Source organism: Pipistrellus kuhlii, unplaced genomic scaffold, assembly GCF_014108245.1.
Source record: "Pipistrellus kuhlii isolate mPipKuh1 unplaced genomic scaffold, mPipKuh1.p scaffold_m20_p_6, whole genome shotgun sequence".
NCBI lineage: Eukaryota > Metazoa > Chordata > Mammalia > Chiroptera > Vespertilionidae > Pipistrellus > Pipistrellus kuhlii.
In genome coordinates this window covers 32,176,168-32,195,152 of record NW_023425562.1, presented here as the reverse complement: position 1 = coordinate 32,195,152, position 18,985 = coordinate 32,176,168, and the positions used below count along the sequence as shown (strand labels likewise).

The window sequence follows — 18,985 nt, the reverse complement described above, 5'->3', positions numbered from 1 at the left end:
GGGGGTTGGGAATCGGGTGGAGGGGAGCTGGGGGGGGGGCAGAGAGGAACACCTGTAATAATCTGAACAATAAAGATTTATTATTAAAAAGAAGAAGAAGCAGATCGACTGTGGTGGAGTGAATGGCTTTCATGTCGACAGAAGAACGAAGTTCAGAGGAGGACGGCGGCAGCGGAGCCCGGGTGGCCAGGGAAGGTCAGTGCGAGGCGCCTGAGAAGCTCGGGGAGGCGGACGGTCCCCCGCGGCGCCGCGCGGCCGCTTGGAAACCGTTAGGTGGATGATGGGGCCGCGTTGGGTGAAGAAACAGAGGAGGATCCGCGCTCATCTGCCCCCAAGCGCTCCTAAACCCACACGTGGGGGGACGGCCGCGTCCGGCCAGCAGGGGAAATCCGAGTCGCCTGCGATAAAGCGCTGATAACGGCGTCCCCGCTCTCCCCGGGAGGCCGGCACCCGGGCTCCCCCTCGACGTGCGGGCTGCGCCGCGCCGGCGGGGCCGCCTCCCCGGGGCCCGGGGCGCGCCCGCGGGGAGGTGGGAGGCGGGGGCGCGGCTCCTGGGCAGAGACCAAAGGAATATGAGTAATGGGAAATGCTGCAATGCAGACCCTGCTCCCGGCCCTTTGGCCCTTTCACCCCGAGCCCCCTGCCGCGAGGCCGGCGGGCTGGAGACAGGGAGTCGTGGCGCAGGCAGAGTCACGTTCCGGAGCGGGAAGTGAAATACGGAGGGCGGCACCCGGGGGGACCGGTGCGTCATTGAGGGACCGCGGCCCGCGGCTGGGAAAGGAGAAGTGGTGCGCGGAGCCGGAGGGGGCGCCGGCCAAGGGCCCGAGCCTCCAGCTTCCCTCCCGGCCGCGCCCCGCAGCGCGCTCACTCCGCGCCCCGCTCCGGCCCCGCCGCCCGCGCCATGTGGCCCCGGCCCCGCGCGCCCTGGCGCTGGGCGCTGGCCCTGCTGGCCCTGGGCGGCGCGGGGCTGTGCCACGCCGGCCCGCAGCCCCGGCCCCCCGCGCGGCCCGGCGCCAGGAACAAGTAAGTGTGGGGCCCCCTCTGCGCCCCCAGGACGGCGAGGCCACTTCTAGCGCCCAGGGCCCCCGCCTTCACCCCGACACCGTCCTGCGGAAAAGATGCGCCGCACTGGGGTCCCCTCGGGGGGCGCCTCCTGCCGGCCCCGTGGTCCGCGCCGGGTCCCGGGGCCTCGCCGGCGCCTGGAGGAGCGCAGCCCCCCCGGGCCGCTCCCGCCGAGCAGAGGGACCCGAACCCTCCTCCCGGGCCCCCCTGGGGATCCTAGGGCCCGGGGCTTCCCTCCCGTCTCTCTCGGGGGAAAGTGCCGGCTCGGCGGGGCTCCCGCCTCCGCGGGGGGCACGACCTCCCTCTCCGGCCCCATCTGCCGCCCGCCCGCCCGCCCGCCCGTCCGTCTCCCCGGCCCCGGGCTGACAGCCGCCCTCCCCTCTCTCCGCCCCAGGAACTGGTGCGCCTACATCGTGAACAGGAACGTGACCTGCTCCGTGCAGGAGGGCAGCGAGAGCTTCATCCAGGCTCAGTACAACTGCCCCTGGAGCCAGGCGCCCTGCCCGTCCGCGCTCGTGTGAGTCCCGGGGCCGGGCGGGCGGCGGGGTGGGGTCCGAGGGGGGGAGGGCCGGTCGGTGCGTGAGTCTCTCCCAGGGCCGGGGCGAGCTCCGCGGCTGGAAAGTTTCAGCGCGATCGGGGCCGGGGCTGCAGGGTGGTGAAGAGGCGTGTGTTGCCTGAGTGAGCCTTGAGGATGTTCACGACCTGCTGGTGATCACCGGGCACAGCGGGGGGATGAACAAAGCCCCTACTCTCACCCTTTATTCTCTCCTCTCCTCTCCTCTCTCTCCAATTTTATTACTAACGTAAGGCAGCTGGGCCTAATTAGATCCATATTGTGAGTTGTGGGCCATACAGAAATTTCACAGTGCGTACTGCTGGAAGTGCTTCCATCTATGCATCCACTAGCGGAGTGCCCTGAAACAGATGAGTTTTGTTCAGATGTCCCTAAAAACTGACCTCGTCCAGGGCTGTGAAACTCTCAAGTCCCGGGAATAACTTGCTTTAAAAGTGTGTTATCGTTGTTGTTGTTTTTATCCAAGTTAGATTAGGGGATTGGCTAAGAGGTTGTCATGAGAACATGGTTTTAAAGGCAAGGGGAAGAATTAATCATCTTTTTGCTTAGAAAGATTTCACCAGCTTAAACACACACACACACACACACACACACACACACACACACACACGAGGAAGCAATGCAATAGAGAGGGTTCCGTTAAAGACAGCACACTCACTCAGTGCTGGGGCACGCCTTGTGTTCTTGCGTAAGCCGCTGTCCGAGGGTGCGCCCATGTGAACACAGGGCTGCTGGGGAGCACATCTAATGGCTGAAATTAACTGTTTTCCCCTAAGAATGCGTTGTTGTCTTAGAGCACAGTTGTCACTGCAGCAAAGAATAATAGCCAGGAGGCGGATTTGTCAAACCTTCCGAAGTCATGAACCTTCAGGCAGGTGAGGTGCAGTGGTCCCTAAGTCACCCCCATGGCTGCTGTGGGAACTGCAGACAGAAAAGGGATCATTCCTCTGGGTGGCCAACCACCTAGGAGAGGTCCCAGCTTTGGTGACAGAGAAACAGGCTGAAGGGGAATCGCTGCCCGGGCGGGCGTTGAGCTGGGCGGAATGTCAGGGGTGCAGTGCAGTCGCTCTGTCTGCGTCTGGAGTCGGTAAGATACAAACTCACCACCTCTGGTTAGCAGTTGGTGAATTCAGAACCAAGTAAAACTTTTATGTCGTGGTAGAGACCTGTACCTATTCCATACAATTTGAATTGATTTCTATAAAACTAGATTTGTTAATCAGGAATATTTCATTTGTCTTACACAAGAATATAATTTTGTGGCTCGTTATAACTTTAATATTTACTTGTAACAACTCAAATACACTTTCCACTTGGGGAGGTAATACTTTTCATTTAAATGATTTTTTTTAAGTTTCTGAGATTATTTTAGTGCTTGAGAAATCGAGTGGTGATTTAATTGTTGAATTTCATCAAAATCAGTAAAGTAAATTATCTTCAGTGAGGGGTGAGTCACCTCCAGATCAGCAGGTGAGAGAGAGGCGGGGGTTGGGGGGGGGGGGGAAGGATACCCAATGGGAAGCATAGAAGTGGCTATTTTATGAAACAGGACCAAAATCAATGACCTCAGGATTTTTCTTCAATAATAACCGTGTAAACAATTCAAATGTGCTTTAGTGACTGCATTAAAAGTGAAATTAAAAAAATAAAAATAAAAACAGATTAATCAAGCTGAAAACCTTGAAATTAACTTAAGCAGCTAGCTCAGTCCTGTTCTTTTTCTTTCTGTTTCTTTAGAGACAGGCAAGGCCTGATTTACCTTGTTTTTCAGCTACAAAATGTTTTCTAAATGTTGAGAGTTAGCAGATGAATGAAGACAAAAGAAGAGACATTTTTTTAATACTTAAAGGAGAAAGAGTGGCATAACGTTTTCTAGGTTTGCTGGTGAGGAACCTCTCCCAGCCCCCAGGCTGTTAGGTGAGGTCTGCCTGGCGGGGGCCTGAGCCCTGAGGCCGGTGGCAGTGAGGCTGTCACGGACCACCTTCCAGGGGGGTGGGCAGCACCGGTGCTTGTTCATTCGCCCTTCACAGCTGTTGGGTTTTTCACAAACGAGGGGCAAGGCCTTCCTCCCGCAGGAAGATTGCATCTCGCTGATTGCAGGGCTCGCTGTGTGCGGTGGCGTGGACACGAGCCCACTCCCTCCAAGGTCCGCCTGGATAGGGCTGGAGGCTGGCCGAGATCTGGAGCTAGAAGCACAGTTGAGCATCTGGTAACGGTTGAGCGGCTGGGAGTGGCAGGTGTGAGCCAGCGAGGCGTGCGTCCAGTTGGGGCGGGCCTGGGCTGTCAGGGGCAGCCTGGGGAAAGGAGGAAGAGGGGCCGGGCCGGGGGGGAGGGGTGGGGGGACAAAGCCAAGCTTTTGGAGGAGGAAACTACATCATAGAGACCTCAGGATGAGAGGCCTGAGGTGCTGCTAGCAGGGAGACTGGCTTACGCAGAAAGAGGCAGTTTCAGGGGTGCAGGGTTGTGCCTCCTGTGCAATGAAGGGAGGACACGAGGAGGCCCAGTTACCCAAGAATCAGATGTTTCAAAGGCTTCGGTGGAGAAAGGGAGTTGATAGCAGCCAAGCAGATGAAAATTAAAGAGATGGAACTCTGCAGCTTAGGAGAGAAGTGAGGAAGCCAGAGGGAGAGACTGAATATGCTCCAAACGGAGGTGGGACAGGCGAGGAGAGAGGGGTGTGATGGGGGAAGGGGAGAGCGCCTGTGCCTGGTCTGTCTTTGGGCACTAAGCCTCCATGGGCATTTCCAGAGAGTTTAGACAATGCTCCGTTGGCACGTATGAAGAGCCTTAGATTTGAGATTGCAAATTGAGTGTGGGATATGTGAAACTAGGAGCAGAGAGGGTTTCTATATGATACTAGAGGCTCAGTACATACATTTGTGCACCATTGGTCTCTCGGCCTGGCCTGCGGGATCAGGCTGAAACCAGCTCTCTGACATCCCCTGAGGGGATCCCGGATTGCAAGAGGGTGCAGGCCAGGCCGAGAGACCCCACTGGTGCACGGTTGGGCCTAGGGAAGAGATGTAGGAGATTGGCAGGCCAGGGAGGGACTGAGGGAGGACTCCAGGGCATGTCTGGCCCATCTTGCTCAGTCCTAATTGTCCGGACCCCAGCAGCAAGCTAACCTACCAGTCGGAGCATCTGCCACCTGGTAGTCAGTGCACATCATAGCGAGTGGTTGAGCAGCCTTAGCATATCATTAGCATATTACACTTTGATTGGTTGAATGGCTGACCAGTCAGCCAGATACTTAGCATATTAGGCTTTTATTATATAGGATGTGGGCATTTTGAGCAGTACCTTTTCTGAAGCTGTAAAGACCTTCCGAGTGGCAGGCTCTGTGTTAGGACTTTGCTTTCTCTACATTAACTCTTATGACAACCCTTCCAGATGAACACCATTGTCTCCATTTTACCAGTGAGGAAACGGGAGATGTTCCTGACTCGCCTGTGGTCACATGATTATGAATGGCCCACATCTGGCATGGCTCAGGGTTCAGGCTCTGGAAGAGGGGCTGCACGCAAATGAGAGAGACAAGACAAGAAATGATAATTTGGAAATATGGGGGGACCAGGTGAGAGCCCAACTCTAGAGGAAGGACTGCCGTTGGGCTCATGCCTTGGCATTCTTTTATTCAGTTTGGGATACACCTGTAGCCCGTAGGCAGGCAATTTCCAGTGACAGAGCATCTTATCGGTAAGGAATTACATGACTGTCGGGTGGGGAAGTTGCTTCAGCTACCATTGTCTCAGTGGGTGCACAGCTCTGACCTTTGCAGGGGCTCAAAGGTCACCAGCCTTCCGGGCTCCTTGTCCACACCTCTCTGGCGGTGAAGACAATAGGCGGTTTCCCACACGTGATGCCTGGCCTCTGCCCCTGGGATGGAGAATGCATTTGCTTGTTGTAGTGTAGAGTGCACAGGACTCCACTACAAAGAACTCTGACGCCCTCGTCCTGCAAGGCCGTTTCCCCCACAACAGGGACGGAGAACTGTCTGGGAGGCTTAGTGCAGCTTCCCAGGCCCGCATCGCTGTAACAGGATGAGCCCCTTTGTTTTCGTTGCCTTCAGTCTCTACAGCAATCCCTGTAATGGGCGGGCACCCCGTTCTGCAGGAGGGCATGTAGTAGTTAGGAAGTAGCAGAGCCTGGATTCAGGCCTAGGCCTGTTATTTTCAAGCCCTTGCCTAGGCTCTTCCCACTGCACACCCCGGAAGCCCCTTGCTGTCTAAACCCACACCCTGGGGTGAGCACCCTGAGGATGTGTGTGTGTGTGACACAGGCCGACCCCAGCGCTGTGACGATGGGAGGGGAGGAGGGAAGAGCTGGAGGCTTCTCAGAGCCCCTGTGTGTGTGTGTGTGGGGGGGTGTTGGGGAGTACCAGCCATAGCAACAGCACTATCTTCTTCTCCTTGGACTGGGCATTGCTTCCTTTCATGCAGCATGCATGCCTCATGGCAGTAATTGGGATAGTTGCATAACCTCCCACTCAGCTAGCGGTGGTCCAGCCGACTGATGTTAGCCTGGAGACAAGGGGGCGTCCTGTGTCTGGAGCAGCTGCCTGCTGGAGCCTTGCCCTTGGGCCTGAGGATCCCAGATGTGAGGCAGGCTTATTCCCTGGCACCGGCTCCTCTTCCAGCTCAGGGCCCAGGCGCTGCTGGTCCGGCTGCAGCTTCCGGTTCTCTGACACCACAAACTGCCTAGGGCTTATCAGCCTCTCCCCAGCCCTGCCCTCACCCCCTCCTTGGGAGTGTGGCATCTTGGTGAAATGCTTCCTATTCGCTCTTTAAAAAAATCTCGCCCGTCGGGGGAGGGATCCGGATGCGGCCAGCGAAGGGACCTGTGCCGCTGTGATAACACAGGCTCGGGGTTTGCGCATGAGCAGCAGGTGTGCCTTCTAAACGCTGAGTTTCCAGAACGTGTGTGATCCTCCGGTTCCAGCGGGAGCAGATGGTCATTCAGCTGGAAGGAAAGTTGCCTTTTAAGGAGTAATCCCAGCCAGGAAAAGCCTTAAAAAACACACACACACCAAAAAACTAAACTAAGAACACTTAAGACTAGGGCTTATGTTTTCTAGAGACAATAATTCTACGTTTTCTGCATCTCCAGGAACAATTCCAGACGAGCCTCTTGTGTGTATGGCTTCGGGGATTTTTTCCTTCGGCTGTTGCACAGCGTGGGGACCGGGGAAGCTGGGGTGAATGCAGGAGGCGGAGGGAGCGTGGGAGAGCCCCTGCTAGCACGGGCACGGGGCAGCCAGACCCAGAGCCTGGCGCTGCCCTGGTGTGGTTCCCTCGCCTTTCCCATCCTTGTCTGCCCTCTGGGGTTGTGTCTTGTGAGCTTCCCTAGACCCCTCAGACCTTCCTTTCAAGCTTCCGTGACCTCTGCCCCTCCCTGGTTCCCGGCAGATAAGACTGGAGCCTTCGGCGCCTTCGGCAGCTTCCGTGCGCGTTTCCTGTCTCATCGCCAGCTCCGGCAGGGGAGTGGATGGGGCAGGCAGAGGTCTTGGAAACAGCGCTTTGATGCTTTGGGCCACGTTTCCCACCTTATCTTGGGGAAAACGGATGGGATTCCAGTAGAGGCCGTGGCCTTAAGGAAAACTTTGCTTCTTGGCAAGCCCCGCTGTGGCCCCCCATGCATTGGTCCTCCTCCCCTGATCTGGTCCCCACGCTGGCACTCGGTAAAGGAATTACAGCTCCGAGGTGAGCAGGAGGGTGGGAGTGAGGGGGGGGGTGTCCCCCAAGGCTGGCTTGGCCAACATGTTCCAAAGAGGGGGTGAAAGTCTTACCTTCCGGCTGAGCTCTCCCTCCACCCGCTGTGAGCCCTCAGCCGAGCCCCTCCCCGGCTCTGCAGCTCGGTGCCCTCACCTCTGCCTTCCGGGAGGCGCCATAGCGGACAGAACTGTGCAGAAGCGCCTGCTTCGCTCAGGTGAGCTGCACTCAGCAGGACAATGACTGTGCCGGTCCTGGTGCCGCTCAGGGGCCTTATCTCTCAGGCTTTGCCTTTGAAGCAAATGTTTCCTGACACGGCGGGGAAAGATGGGAGGGCTAAAGAATGAAACCCATTCGGTGTGCCTGTAACCAAGGTACATGCCCTGGACCAGAATTGAACTTGGGACCCTTGAGTCCGTAGGCCAACGCTCTATCCACTGAGCCAAACCGTTAAGGCTGACATTGACTCTTAAAGTTAAACTCGCAGAGATTGCTGTGGAAGCGTTTCTCCTCCCGGGAATAGCAGGCGGTCCAGCCGCATGGGCGTGGCTGGCTGGGGGGCAGGGGCACCCCGGGGAGGCCCGTGTGTGTGTGTGTGGGAGGGGGGGGGGAGCTGCATGTTCCTGGTGCCCCCGGGGTGGCGGGCTCTGCCCACCCCCAGCCATTGACACGCTGCTTTCATGCTTTACCTTCAGGACACATCCTCTGCCTTGTGTTTGTATCGTGAGGGTGGCTCTTACTGACGTTGCTGAGGGTGAGAGTGTGGTAGGCTCTGCAGGGCGGTCAGTGTCCTACATGCTGGCTTTTAAAAGCCACAGCTGACAAACTGTGCCAGGGTTCAGATTACTCCCAGGCTGTCACCCAGCTGTTTCGGTTTATTATTGGGTACAAGACATTTTTGCTACCGAGAATGAACGGCTACCGTCCTTAATGAAGCAGTTTCTGCACTTAAAAATAGCAATGGGCCCTAACTGGTTTGGCTCAGTGGATAGGGCGTCGGCCTGTGGACTGGATGGGTCCTGGGTTCGATTCCCGTCAAGGGCACGTACCTTGGTTGCGGGCAGATCCCCAGTAGGGGGTGTGCAGGAGGCTGCTGATCGATGTTTTTCTCTCATCGATGTTTCTGACTCTCTCTCCCTCTCCCTTCCTCTCTGTGAAAAATCAATAATTTATTTATATATATATATAGAATAGCAACAGACCGCTTGGTCAAAGTGTGACTTCTCGCGGAGATGGATTTCCTGGAAGGGTGAGGACAGGAGCACAGTAGCTTCTGTCGTGGTGGTGCACAGTGGAGGAAAATAACGGATCACAGAAAGACTCCCCAGGAAATGTTCTCCTTGCCTTCCTGTTTTAAAGTGGTGATGGGTGTTGAAAAAGTGGGCAGGGCTCAAACTAACCCAATTCCCGGGTGGAAAACGCTGTCGAAGCAAACTTTCCTGGGTGTGTCAGGGCCCAGCTGTCCTTATTTTTTTTCCTCCTAAGAAAATATCAGATGACTAGGGAAGACGCCTAGACGTTATTCTTTATCTGGTCGGCCTTTCAGGACTGTATTTTACTGTGTGTTTGGTTAAAACAAAATTTGGTTACAAGACAGATGGTTTAGGTGGAGGCCTCTCAAAATGGTCATTTCGATGAAAGGCAATCTGCGCTGAGGCTTCTCAGTGTTTCCCTAACTTTTCCCATCTTTATTTTTTTAAATATATTTTATTGATTTTTTTACGGAGAGGAAGGGAGAAGGATAGAGAGTTAGAAACATCGATGAGAGAGAAACTTTGATCAGCTGCCTCCTGCCCACAACCAAGGTACATGCCCGTGACTGGAATGTAGCCCAGGACCCTTGGGTCCACAGGTGGACGCTCTATCCACTGAGCCAAACCGGTTAGGGCACCATCCTTGTATCTAGTGCTTGTACACTGTCTGCCGAGTGCAGGGGTGTAATCTGCTCATCTTCCCCATCACCAACTGTAGGACAGGGCACTAGAAATGTCCCTCTGGCTTCAAGCGTCCAGCTTCTCAACGGGGAGGCTGTTGAAGGATCACGGCCTACGGACCTACACTATTTTTGAAAGTGAAAATGCCACTTGTTCCCCTGCTGAGGCTTTCCCTCGGATCTTGGATCTTGAAAGTGTAGCCCAAAAGCTGAGGCGGTGATTGCCACAGAAGTCAGGGAGGGACGAGTTTCACATTCTAGTCCTCAGTCCAGTCTTTTCACCATTGAAGCATTTCTCTGGCTCAGTCCACTTCAAGCCAAAATGCTCTCAATACGCTGGTGGAATTGAGGGCCTTGGGCGGGGAGGTAGAGTGGAGCCCTTCTGAGTATGCAGAATGTTCCAGAATCTCCAGTCTAGCCTGTTGTCAGGACAGTGTTCAGACCCGATTCGTGTGTCAGTGGCCCACGCTGCAGAGCCGTCAGCTGCTTCCGGCTGGCACAGCCCTTTCAGGACCACAGGACCAGGTCTGGGCCCAGGTTTGTTGTCATGATACATGATGTGCCTTTTCCCATCCCAACGTGTTGCATCATCTGGCTACTCTTGAGATATCTGGGAGTCATTGTGTTGATCATTGTAAGAAACAACTGGAAAGATGTAACACAGGTTCCCTGCTCACCGACGGAGCAGGAGGGGAAGCAGAAATACCTTTAACGGCTAATTGCACGAATCAAATAGCCAGGCATCCCCTCACACTCCATGTCAGAAATGTCACTACAAAACAATCCCAATGAGTAGACCGTCTGCTTTTCAAAATGCTAATTCATGTCTTTGATACTTTGTGTTATTTTACACAAAATGGCGATTTGAAGGTAGTTATGAAAATTTCTGTTTTCAATGTCTTTCTTTAATCATTGATCCACACCTTTAAAAGTTCAAAAATAACTATAAGCGTCAGTTCCCAATAGACAAAGCAATTAGTTGTGTGTCTGAAGAGTAATCCAGCACATTAAAAAACACACACACCACCACACTTTAGTTTAATTCTCATTTTGAAACTCTGAAAAAGACTCAATGATGCTGTGATTGGTTTCCACTTAACAGAGATATATTTTGGGTAGTTGGGACAAGACTAGCTAGCATTTTGTTCCCACAGTCCTGAAGAGATTTAAAAATAACCCCGATGCAAAATAGTTGGCTTATTGAGATTAACTTAGACATACTGTATATATTGTGTATATATTTATAGTTGGATAATTTAATATTTGGTCCATGAAATCACCACCACAATTGAGATACTGAACATTTCCATCACCACAAAGACTCCCCGTGCTCCATGATCTCCTCCCTCCAGGTTCTCTCCACACACCTTCCCCAGGCTGAGGCGCTTTCCCTCACTGGAGATGTGTTTGCCATTTCTGACAGTGCGCACTGTTTTTATGTTGGCTTTTTTTTTTTTTTTTCACTAAGCGTAATTGTTTTAAAGTACATTTTTGTGTGTGTTATGTATCAATAGTTGATCACTTCTTACTGTTCACTAATATTCCTTTGTATGTGTACACCACGATTTCTATAGAGTAGTTGTGTTTCAACTGAGGACTGGTGAAAAAAGAATGTAGAAAATCATTTATAATGACAGTAAGGTTACTTCTCCGATATTTCTAAAGACCAATGAAGTGATAAATACATAACAAATGCAGAACACTAGGTAAAGCCATAATGAAATGAAAAAAACCCACCTACATTTCACATTTATAGCCCTTGAAAATGTTGGATTAAGAATACAAAATTAGTACAAGACACTATGAACTGGCAGAAAGCTCAATAGGATTAAAGAGGACTTGTTCTTTGAAGACTGTTGGCTACTCATTTCCATTAAATACATTTTTGTGCAGGGCCTATGTCTGGCACAGGACTAGCAAGGGACCCAACCTCTCTCTTGCTCTCTAGAAGTTCCTGTCATTTAGGTGAAATAGGACATAAATGGAAAGCATTACAAAATAAAAGGTAGACATGAGAATTGCAAGAAGAGAAGCACAAATAGCGGAGAATGCTCCGAGGTGGAGAAATCGTTTCCCGCCAGGAGGCACGTTGTTTGTGGGGTGACACCTTAGCAGGGCTTTGAAGGATGGTTCCAGCGAATGCAGTCAGAGGTGAGAGCATGCCAGCATAAGCCAAGAGAGTGCGTGAGAGAGGGCCTGGGGAGGGGACGTGAAGGGACATCACGGCGGAGAGTAAGTCGAGGTGTGGGCACAGCTGGTTCTGTGGCTGTGAGGGAAGGGTCTGACCCGGCCTCTTTCCTTGGAGTGTAGGTGCCGTCTTCTCGCTCTCTTTACAACGTCTTCCCTTCGTATGCGACTCCGTCCAAGTTTCCTATTTATGGAAGGACACGTCATCCTGGATGTAGAGCCCATCCTAACGATCTCATTGTAACTCCATTTCCTCTGCAAGGACTCTTCTTTCCAAGGAAGGTCACATTCTGAGGCCCTGGGGGGAGGATTCCAACATAGCCATTTGAGGGGAGAGACAGTTCAACTCATAACTATGGGTGGGAGTTTGGGCTTTACGGTTTAGGCAAAGGGGAGTCATGGCAGGCTTTTGATCTGGGCCACCATCAGAGGTACACTTCCAAACGTTTCACTGGCCATGTGTGCAAAGGAGATGAGAGAACAGGGTAGACATGAGGGGCAGTAGGAGGGGCCCTGCTGGGAGATGGCCACAGCCCATGCCGACCTGAGGTGGGTGTGATTGGAGAAGCAGACCTGGCCATGGAGAAGATGAGAAGCAGCAGCCCATGCCAGATGTGGGTGGCCTCCTCTGTGCTTAACGCATGATTAGCACTGCATGGATTTTGAGGAAAACTGACGTTCTGTCATGGAACAATCTGTATATGTCAAGAGTGTTGATAAAAAGGACCACACAATGCCCTAACTGGTTTGACTTGGTGGATAGAGTGTTGGGCTGTGGACTGAAGGATCCCAGGTTTGATTTCAGTCAAGGGCATATACCTTGGTTGCGGGCACATTCCCAGTAGGAGGTGTGCAGGAGGCAGCTGATCGATGTTTCTCTCTCGTTGATGTTTCTAACTCTCTATTCCTCTCCCTTTACTTCTCCTTTCGTCTCTGTAAAAAAAATCAATAAAATATATTTAAAAAAAAAAAAAAGGACCACACATTGCAAAGGAAAGCAAATTACTGGTTCAAGGACCATCATTTGGAGATAATGGCAGGGTTGCTCTTATCCACAGGACAATCAGGAACTCACTGTTCATCTTCTTTGGTGATCAGCTGACATCTATTGTGAAGGCAGTTGAGTCCATTATTATAACAGGAACCCATGTTTTTTACTTCAAATGTTTGCCTTATGATGTGTGTATATACACAAACACTGTTTATAAACTTCGTTTATGTAAAGTTTATAGTTTCACAACTTTCACAGCTATTGTCTAATTTTATTCTTTCACTAGCTGGGATGTAGAAGGGAACAAATTTTGTAAATCCCAATTTATATTTGAGGAAACTGAGGATTAGAGAAGTTTTCAGGACTTCTCTGATCTAATTGGCCTTTGACTGAGTTGAGACTTTATGGTAACTCTTGTTCTGGATGATAGAATTAGTTGTCATTTTCCATATGGTCTCCATAAAAGCGTGATTGGTCCATAGTTGATATTGGTGGCTCAAAGGAAAGCCACAGTGTCTCCATATTTGTCTTACTCTCCTCTAATTATATAATTTAGTAACAAGTTCGTCCTTTATTCAAGGGAAAACAGCCCATCAATGGGGAGGAGGAGTACAGTGCTTCACAAGCAATGGAGACTCTTCCTGAAGGATCTTGGGCACTCCTGACCTTAAACAAATAGAGGGCCAGATATTTCTCCAACAAAATGGGTTAATTCAGGAACAACAAATAGGGACATGTGGTGTAAAGGCCACCACCAGCAGGTCCAGAGAAACAAAGAAGAGTTTTGTTTGTCACTCTTGGGAGGGGCTCTTGTAAACAAAGAGTTCATTGGAGGAAATTGAAAGCTGGAAGTATAGTGACTTTTCATTGGCTGAGCTATGGCAGGTCTCCCACTGACTGAGCTGTTACTGTGCAAGGACTCAGAAAAGCAGTATCACTGTCTGAGATGTACGGCACATCTCTTCCTGTTGGGATCAATAGTGTGTTGAGTGACATGTATGCAAGTGTCCTTTCTTCTAGGCTCTGGACTCCATTTTTTAAAAATATATTTTTTATTGATTTCAGAGAGTAAGGGTAAGATAGAAACATCAATGATCAGAGAGACTCATTGATTGGCTGCCTCCTGTATCCCCTACCCCCTACTGGGGATCAAGCCCACAGCCTGGGCATCAAGCTCACAATATGGGCATATGCCTGACTGGGAATTGATCCATGACCTCCTGGTTCATAAGTCAACACTCAACCACTGAGCCATGTCAGTCAGGCATCTGGATTCCATTTCAAATGAGGTTTCTGTTCATTAATTTTCACAGCAAGAGTGAGTTTTATAGAACGTTAGAAGACGCAGCACTGAAACAGGGCATGATTGGCTGTGGTTGAATAAAGATGAAGGAACAGAAACAGGTATACAGCCCAGAGTTGGCTTGGCTTCTGGGGCTTGGTTGGCTGGAGATACTGTGTGTTTGGTCAAGTTGAGCATTTACATGAACATGAAAGCTCATTTTGCTGATGTGGTACCCTGGGCAGGAGCAGCTCCATCTGCATCTAGAAATTTCTTTCAATACCTGCCCAAAAGCTTCCCTCTAACCTGGGGCAATGCCCTTAGCCCTTACATACCTGGGTTCTGTGGTTGTGCCATGCTCAGCACAGCCACAGGTGAACCTGACGAGAGGCAGTGAAGGATTAGAAAAGACAGACAAGAGAATAAAGCTGGGGCTAGGTGGGATGCTGCTTCTCTGATGGAGAGTCTTTATTTTATAGCCAGACTAGAGGCTCACTGCACGAAATTTGTGCATGGGGGCAGGTAGGGGGGAGTTGGTCCCTCAGCCCAGCCTGCAACGATGCCAGCGCCCCACACCCTGGCATCTGGCCAGAGGCCCTCCCTCCGCATGGCCGGGGCATGGGACACTGGGCTCACATCGCCAGGGTGATGCCACCAGTGTCTATCCCCACCTCCCCACTATGTGTGCTGCCATCTTTGTCACAGAGTGATGGTTCATTTGCATATTACTTTTTTATTAGATAGGATTCCACAAGACAAAGTAAGGGCATGGTCAAGATATTTACAATACTCTTGCAGGTTTCAAATCTACTCAATTGCATGCACCTGTTCAAGCTTTGTTTCCTTGCTGCACCTCCCACAGCCCATATCACTCAGCCAGGTGGGACCACAGGTTCAGACCATAAGGTCAAGCTTACAACTGTAGCCTTTGGCTATGATTGTGCTGGGGCTTGCACGTGGCTTTGCCATGAGAGGATCATGCCCTCTTATTAGTCCCAGGATTGAACCTATCCAAACACTGTAGGTAGCCGCTCTCCACATGTGGTGATTCTCTTAAAACCACATGGGGTTGGCCAAGGTAGGGAATGCCATATCCTCAAGTTCCTTAAAAAAAATTTTTAGTCCCACAAGTCTGCATGAGCAGTGAGGACTGTTCTGAAGATTGTGAGCAACACAGATGGCTTTAGGGATACCACAGGCGATCCGCCTTGAAAATCCATTGGCCACCCCATGTGTTCTTAGAGGAAAGTTCCTCTTCCTTGACCTACTGCTCCATTGCCAACTCCCATGGAAAGGTAAACCAGCAAAATTCTTCTTTTTATTTTGCTAACTAGCCCCCACTTTCCACTTTCCCACACCTTGGAGTGGGCGGGTGGGTTGTGGCAGCATCTTTCAAAGAAAAACAATGCTCCTCCAAGCAGAGTGCAGGTGGATGAAAAGCTGCCACATCGCTGTGCTGAGCGTGGATTTTAAAAACATGAAGTCATTCTGATCAACTTGGATGATGTGAGAAATATGAACCTATGTTTTAGTGTTTTTGTCCCCCCTGCCCCCAATTTGGTCATAAATTACAAAAAAAAAATGTAAGTGTCCTGTGTTTTCACTTCCCAGATTATTACTCTTTAAACTGAGAATGACTTGGCCCAAAGGAAGAAAATGTTATTTATATCTGCAGAGAAACTCATACTTTCTCAGCATTTTCTCAGCTTCTAAGGGACTTCCTCCCAGTTACAGGTGCGGCCTGTGTAAGAGCCTGCCAGCACCCAGCGTTTTTACCCAAAGGTGTGAAATAGATACCGATGGGATGTCATAGCCAATTCCTTTTCAGTACCAAAAAGCAGCACTAAGAACAATGGGTGTGTCGCTGCAAGTTGGAGAGTGGCTGGAGGATATGGAACTGAGGAAGGAGAGAAAGTGGCTGAGATACTTGAGAGGGAGGGATGGATGTTGCAAACCCAGTCCAGAGGCACACAGGAAAAAAGGATTTCAAAATTACTGTGACTTTGCGGGATAATTTGAGAAGTAATCTTTCTGCTTGACAAAAAGAGGAAATACTCAAAATGAAGTTATTGGGTGGCACTGGAAAACTTTGGACCCCGACACCACGGGAAATCATACTGTGGTGAGCATGATGGGAAAGGCTGAGGCCCTCCGACCTTCTCCTGGCCCGCACTGTGGGAACGCGGAGTGTGAGCACAGGGGAGTGATGAGGAGGAGGGCCTTCTGGGATTCTGACTCCAGGAAGAAGGGCACGTGATATAAGCTCGAGAAATGGAATCGTATAGGATTTATTTGGGGGAAATGGCCTGCAACAGCGATGGCCCTTCCCGAAAGAATTCTTCGGGAGCACAGGGTGCCTCGTTCATCTTGGATCATTCGCCCTCCCAGAAAGCCATCACGGTGAGCTGGGACCCTGCCGGGTGCCCCGCCCTGCTCCCCACTCTTACGGCATCGACTTGAGTTTTGTAATGTGTCTCTCCCAAAGCGAGGAAGTTACATCTGAGACCGTGGGCTCATTGGAACTGATGCATAAGCTGTATGTCACGGGCTGGACGCGCCCTGCACTTGCAGATGATGTCATTCTTAGCAATGCGAGCCTGTCCGAAGGCCCTGATTGCGCTGACAGTAAAGTTAACTCTCTGTACAGCTGCGCTGGGCGGAGCCTTGCAGCTGAGCCCCTGTGGCTTTCTGTAATCGCCTTTCTCCGGGACTGTCCTGAGGGTGAAGGCGGGTGATACATGGTGGAAAATTTCTACATATCCTGCGGTACAATCAGTAGAAGTAAAGAGAATTTCGGGTCGTGAAATCTGACTTGACGATCTCAGTCCATAAGGAAATGAATTCAAAAGGAAACAGAAAAACCAGCAGCTTACAACTGTGGTTTCTCCAGCAAACATCTCCTTTGTCCTGGGACACAGTCCCCTCTGTGCACATTTTCGTGGTGAGCACATGGCTTTGATGTAGGAGCTGTTTGGTTTTTTTTTTAAAGTATACAAAGCTCTGTTGTAATTTGATTTCCATCAGGGCCCATCAGCCTGACTTGTAGATTCATTAGATACAGTCTGTATTTCAGAAATATATTGCAATATTTGCCCAAGCTTTCTGGCCTTTAAAACTTAGGAGGACTTTCCTAGAAAGTCAAGAAAATATTTTGCATTTTTTTAATGTTGTTAATTTCAGAGACCTGATTAAAAAAGTGTACTGTCGCGGAAAGAGATAAGGTGGAAATTCTGATTTTTGTGTTTGGCTCCATCACTTTATCTCTGGCGGGGAGACCTTTTCAGACCGTGGGAAGTGCATGTTGGGGGTCTGCGTGGGCCAGCGTCACCGCCTCGGATTGTGGCGAGCCAGCAGGACACAGCCGATGCCCACGGCGAGTGCCCTTCTGCCCGGCAGGGCGGCGCTCCTTCCTCGCAGTTCTGCGGTCACGTCTAACGTCAAACTCTGCCGTCTCCCCTGCCTGGCTGCACTCACTTTTGGCAAACGGTTACTTCAGTTAAAAACTCATGTGTTTATTTATTGATGGATAGAAAAACAAACAGAGAACAGGGGGAAACCTCTTACTCACACTTTGTTCCTAGAAAACCAGTCCACTGTTTTGTCAATTCTAACTTGGGCCGTGGAGACCAAACTTGGTAAAAGTGAATCACCCTAGGAAAGAACAGGAAGGTGATTTTGACTCATGGTACACTAGGGATGAAGCTGGAGGAGGGAGGGGATCAGGCTGTGCCATCCCATGTTGATGTTTCTGAGCTGAAAGCATTGAGAATCGGCAGACACAAAGGTGGACTCTCGGTCCCCCTCTGCTCTGAGGAACAAGCAGAGTGTAAATTCCTCACCTCCCTGTACCGGAATGAGGGCAGTGAGCCTGGAACTGCAGACGGCAGCATTGACCTGCGTCTGTCTAAACCTCCCTAGAACAGGCCTTAACCTCCATTAGTCCCCCCGTGTATTTCTGAGCCATCCTCCCACCATGGGTCACCCCTCGAAGCCCGAAGCCCTTTCCTCTGTCTAACTCTACAACTTACCGCCCCATGTTAAAATGTATGCAAGTCTGAGTGTGACCACTTCCTCTGGATTTTTCTCTTCTCTTCTGTGAAGCCACTATGCGTGTAAAATTAGTAACATCAGTAAAATCAGTATGTCTTTTCTCTTGGTGGTCTGTCCTTTGTCAGTTTAATTCATAGGCCCCAGAACAAACCTAAGAGAAAATGTTGTGTGTGTTTTTCCTTCCCTACAAGGACATTATGCTAAGTGGAATAAGCCAGTCACCGAAAGGGAAATAACTATATGATTCTACTTGAATAAGGTGCTTGGGGAGGTCAGAGTCATAGACCCGGAGAGTAGAACGGTGGTGGCCAGGGCTGAGGGGAGGGCTGGCAGGAGTAGTGGTTGGCTGGCAGAGTGTTAGTTGGGATGATGAAAAGTTAGGGAGATGGATGGCAGGGACAGCTGCACAGCGATGTGAACGTGCTTCATGCAACTGCCCTCTGGCACGGGCTGTGGCACATGTATGTGCTGTGTAGTTTACCACAATTTTAGAAAAAGGAATTCGTGGCTGCTCTATGAAACCCTGGAGTGGCAGCTGAGTGCCAGTCACAAGGCTGCCCTGAGAGCATCCTGAAATTCGGCAAAATGACATCTCATCCTGGTTCCGTGGGAGGGGGCACCTCTTTCCTCTGGCCTCCTTCCCACCAGCCCGGGCCCATCCGGGCGGTGCTGTGCAGAGCCACATGCAGAGGGAAGCCAGAAGGGTTGGCTCCAGATTTCTGAGGGCAAGCCAGTGACTGGAAGGAGAGAGTTTACTAAAAAAAAAAAAAAAAAAAAAAAATTCCGGTCAAATGAGTGTCTCCAGTGGGGCACTGGGCTTCCGGTGGGTGCAGTGTGGTGGCTGGCGTTAAAATAAAGTTCAGGTAAATGCAAAGTGCAGGCCAAAGATTCTTGCCCCGGGGAGGAGCTGTCTCGATGTCCCTCTGCCAGCGATTCTAGGACGTGGGAGGAGAAAGACAACGGGTGGATGTGAGATGGGAACCCAGAGATGAGCAGATAGACGTGTGCCGTTGGTGTGCCTTTGACAATCCGTGACTCTCTAGGCCCCTCCTGGCCAGTGAAACTTCTGCGATCATGAGATGGGCCAGCCCCTTGGGGCTACTGGCCACTCGAAATGTGGCCGGCGTGACCGAGGAACTGAATGTTTGATTTTAGTCCGTTTTAGATGGTTTAAATGCAAATAGCCACCTGGGGTTAA

At 51.1% G+C, this 18,985-nt stretch overlaps 1 protein-coding gene and 1 long non-coding RNA gene across 4 annotated transcripts in view; both read left to right on the top strand.

Moving 5' to 3' along the window:
- The first annotated feature begins 683 nt into the window (after window positions 1-683).
- EMILIN2 (elastin microfibril interfacer 2) overlaps window positions 684-18,985 on the top strand; it is a 40,064-nt gene continuing 21,762 nt past the window's right edge. Inside the window, exons 1-2 of one of the 3 annotated variants that reach the window (XM_045574713.1) lie at window positions 684-1,023; window positions 1,457-1,579. In XM_045574713.1, coding sequence (XP_045430669.1) covers window positions 902-1,023; window positions 1,457-1,579 — 245 coding nt within the window. In that variant the 5' untranslated portion in view covers window positions 684-901. The remainder of the gene's footprint in view (window positions 1,024-1,456; window positions 1,580-18,985) is intronic. The other 2 variants (XM_036417600.2, XM_036417601.2) reach the window with 2 other exon arrangements.
- On the top strand, window positions 4,920-15,359 carry LOC118707403. Its single transcript, XR_004984260.2, has 3 exons — window positions 4,920-5,492; window positions 14,572-14,575; window positions 15,349-15,359. It is a non-coding gene; the product is annotated as an uncharacterized LOC118707403 (long non-coding RNA).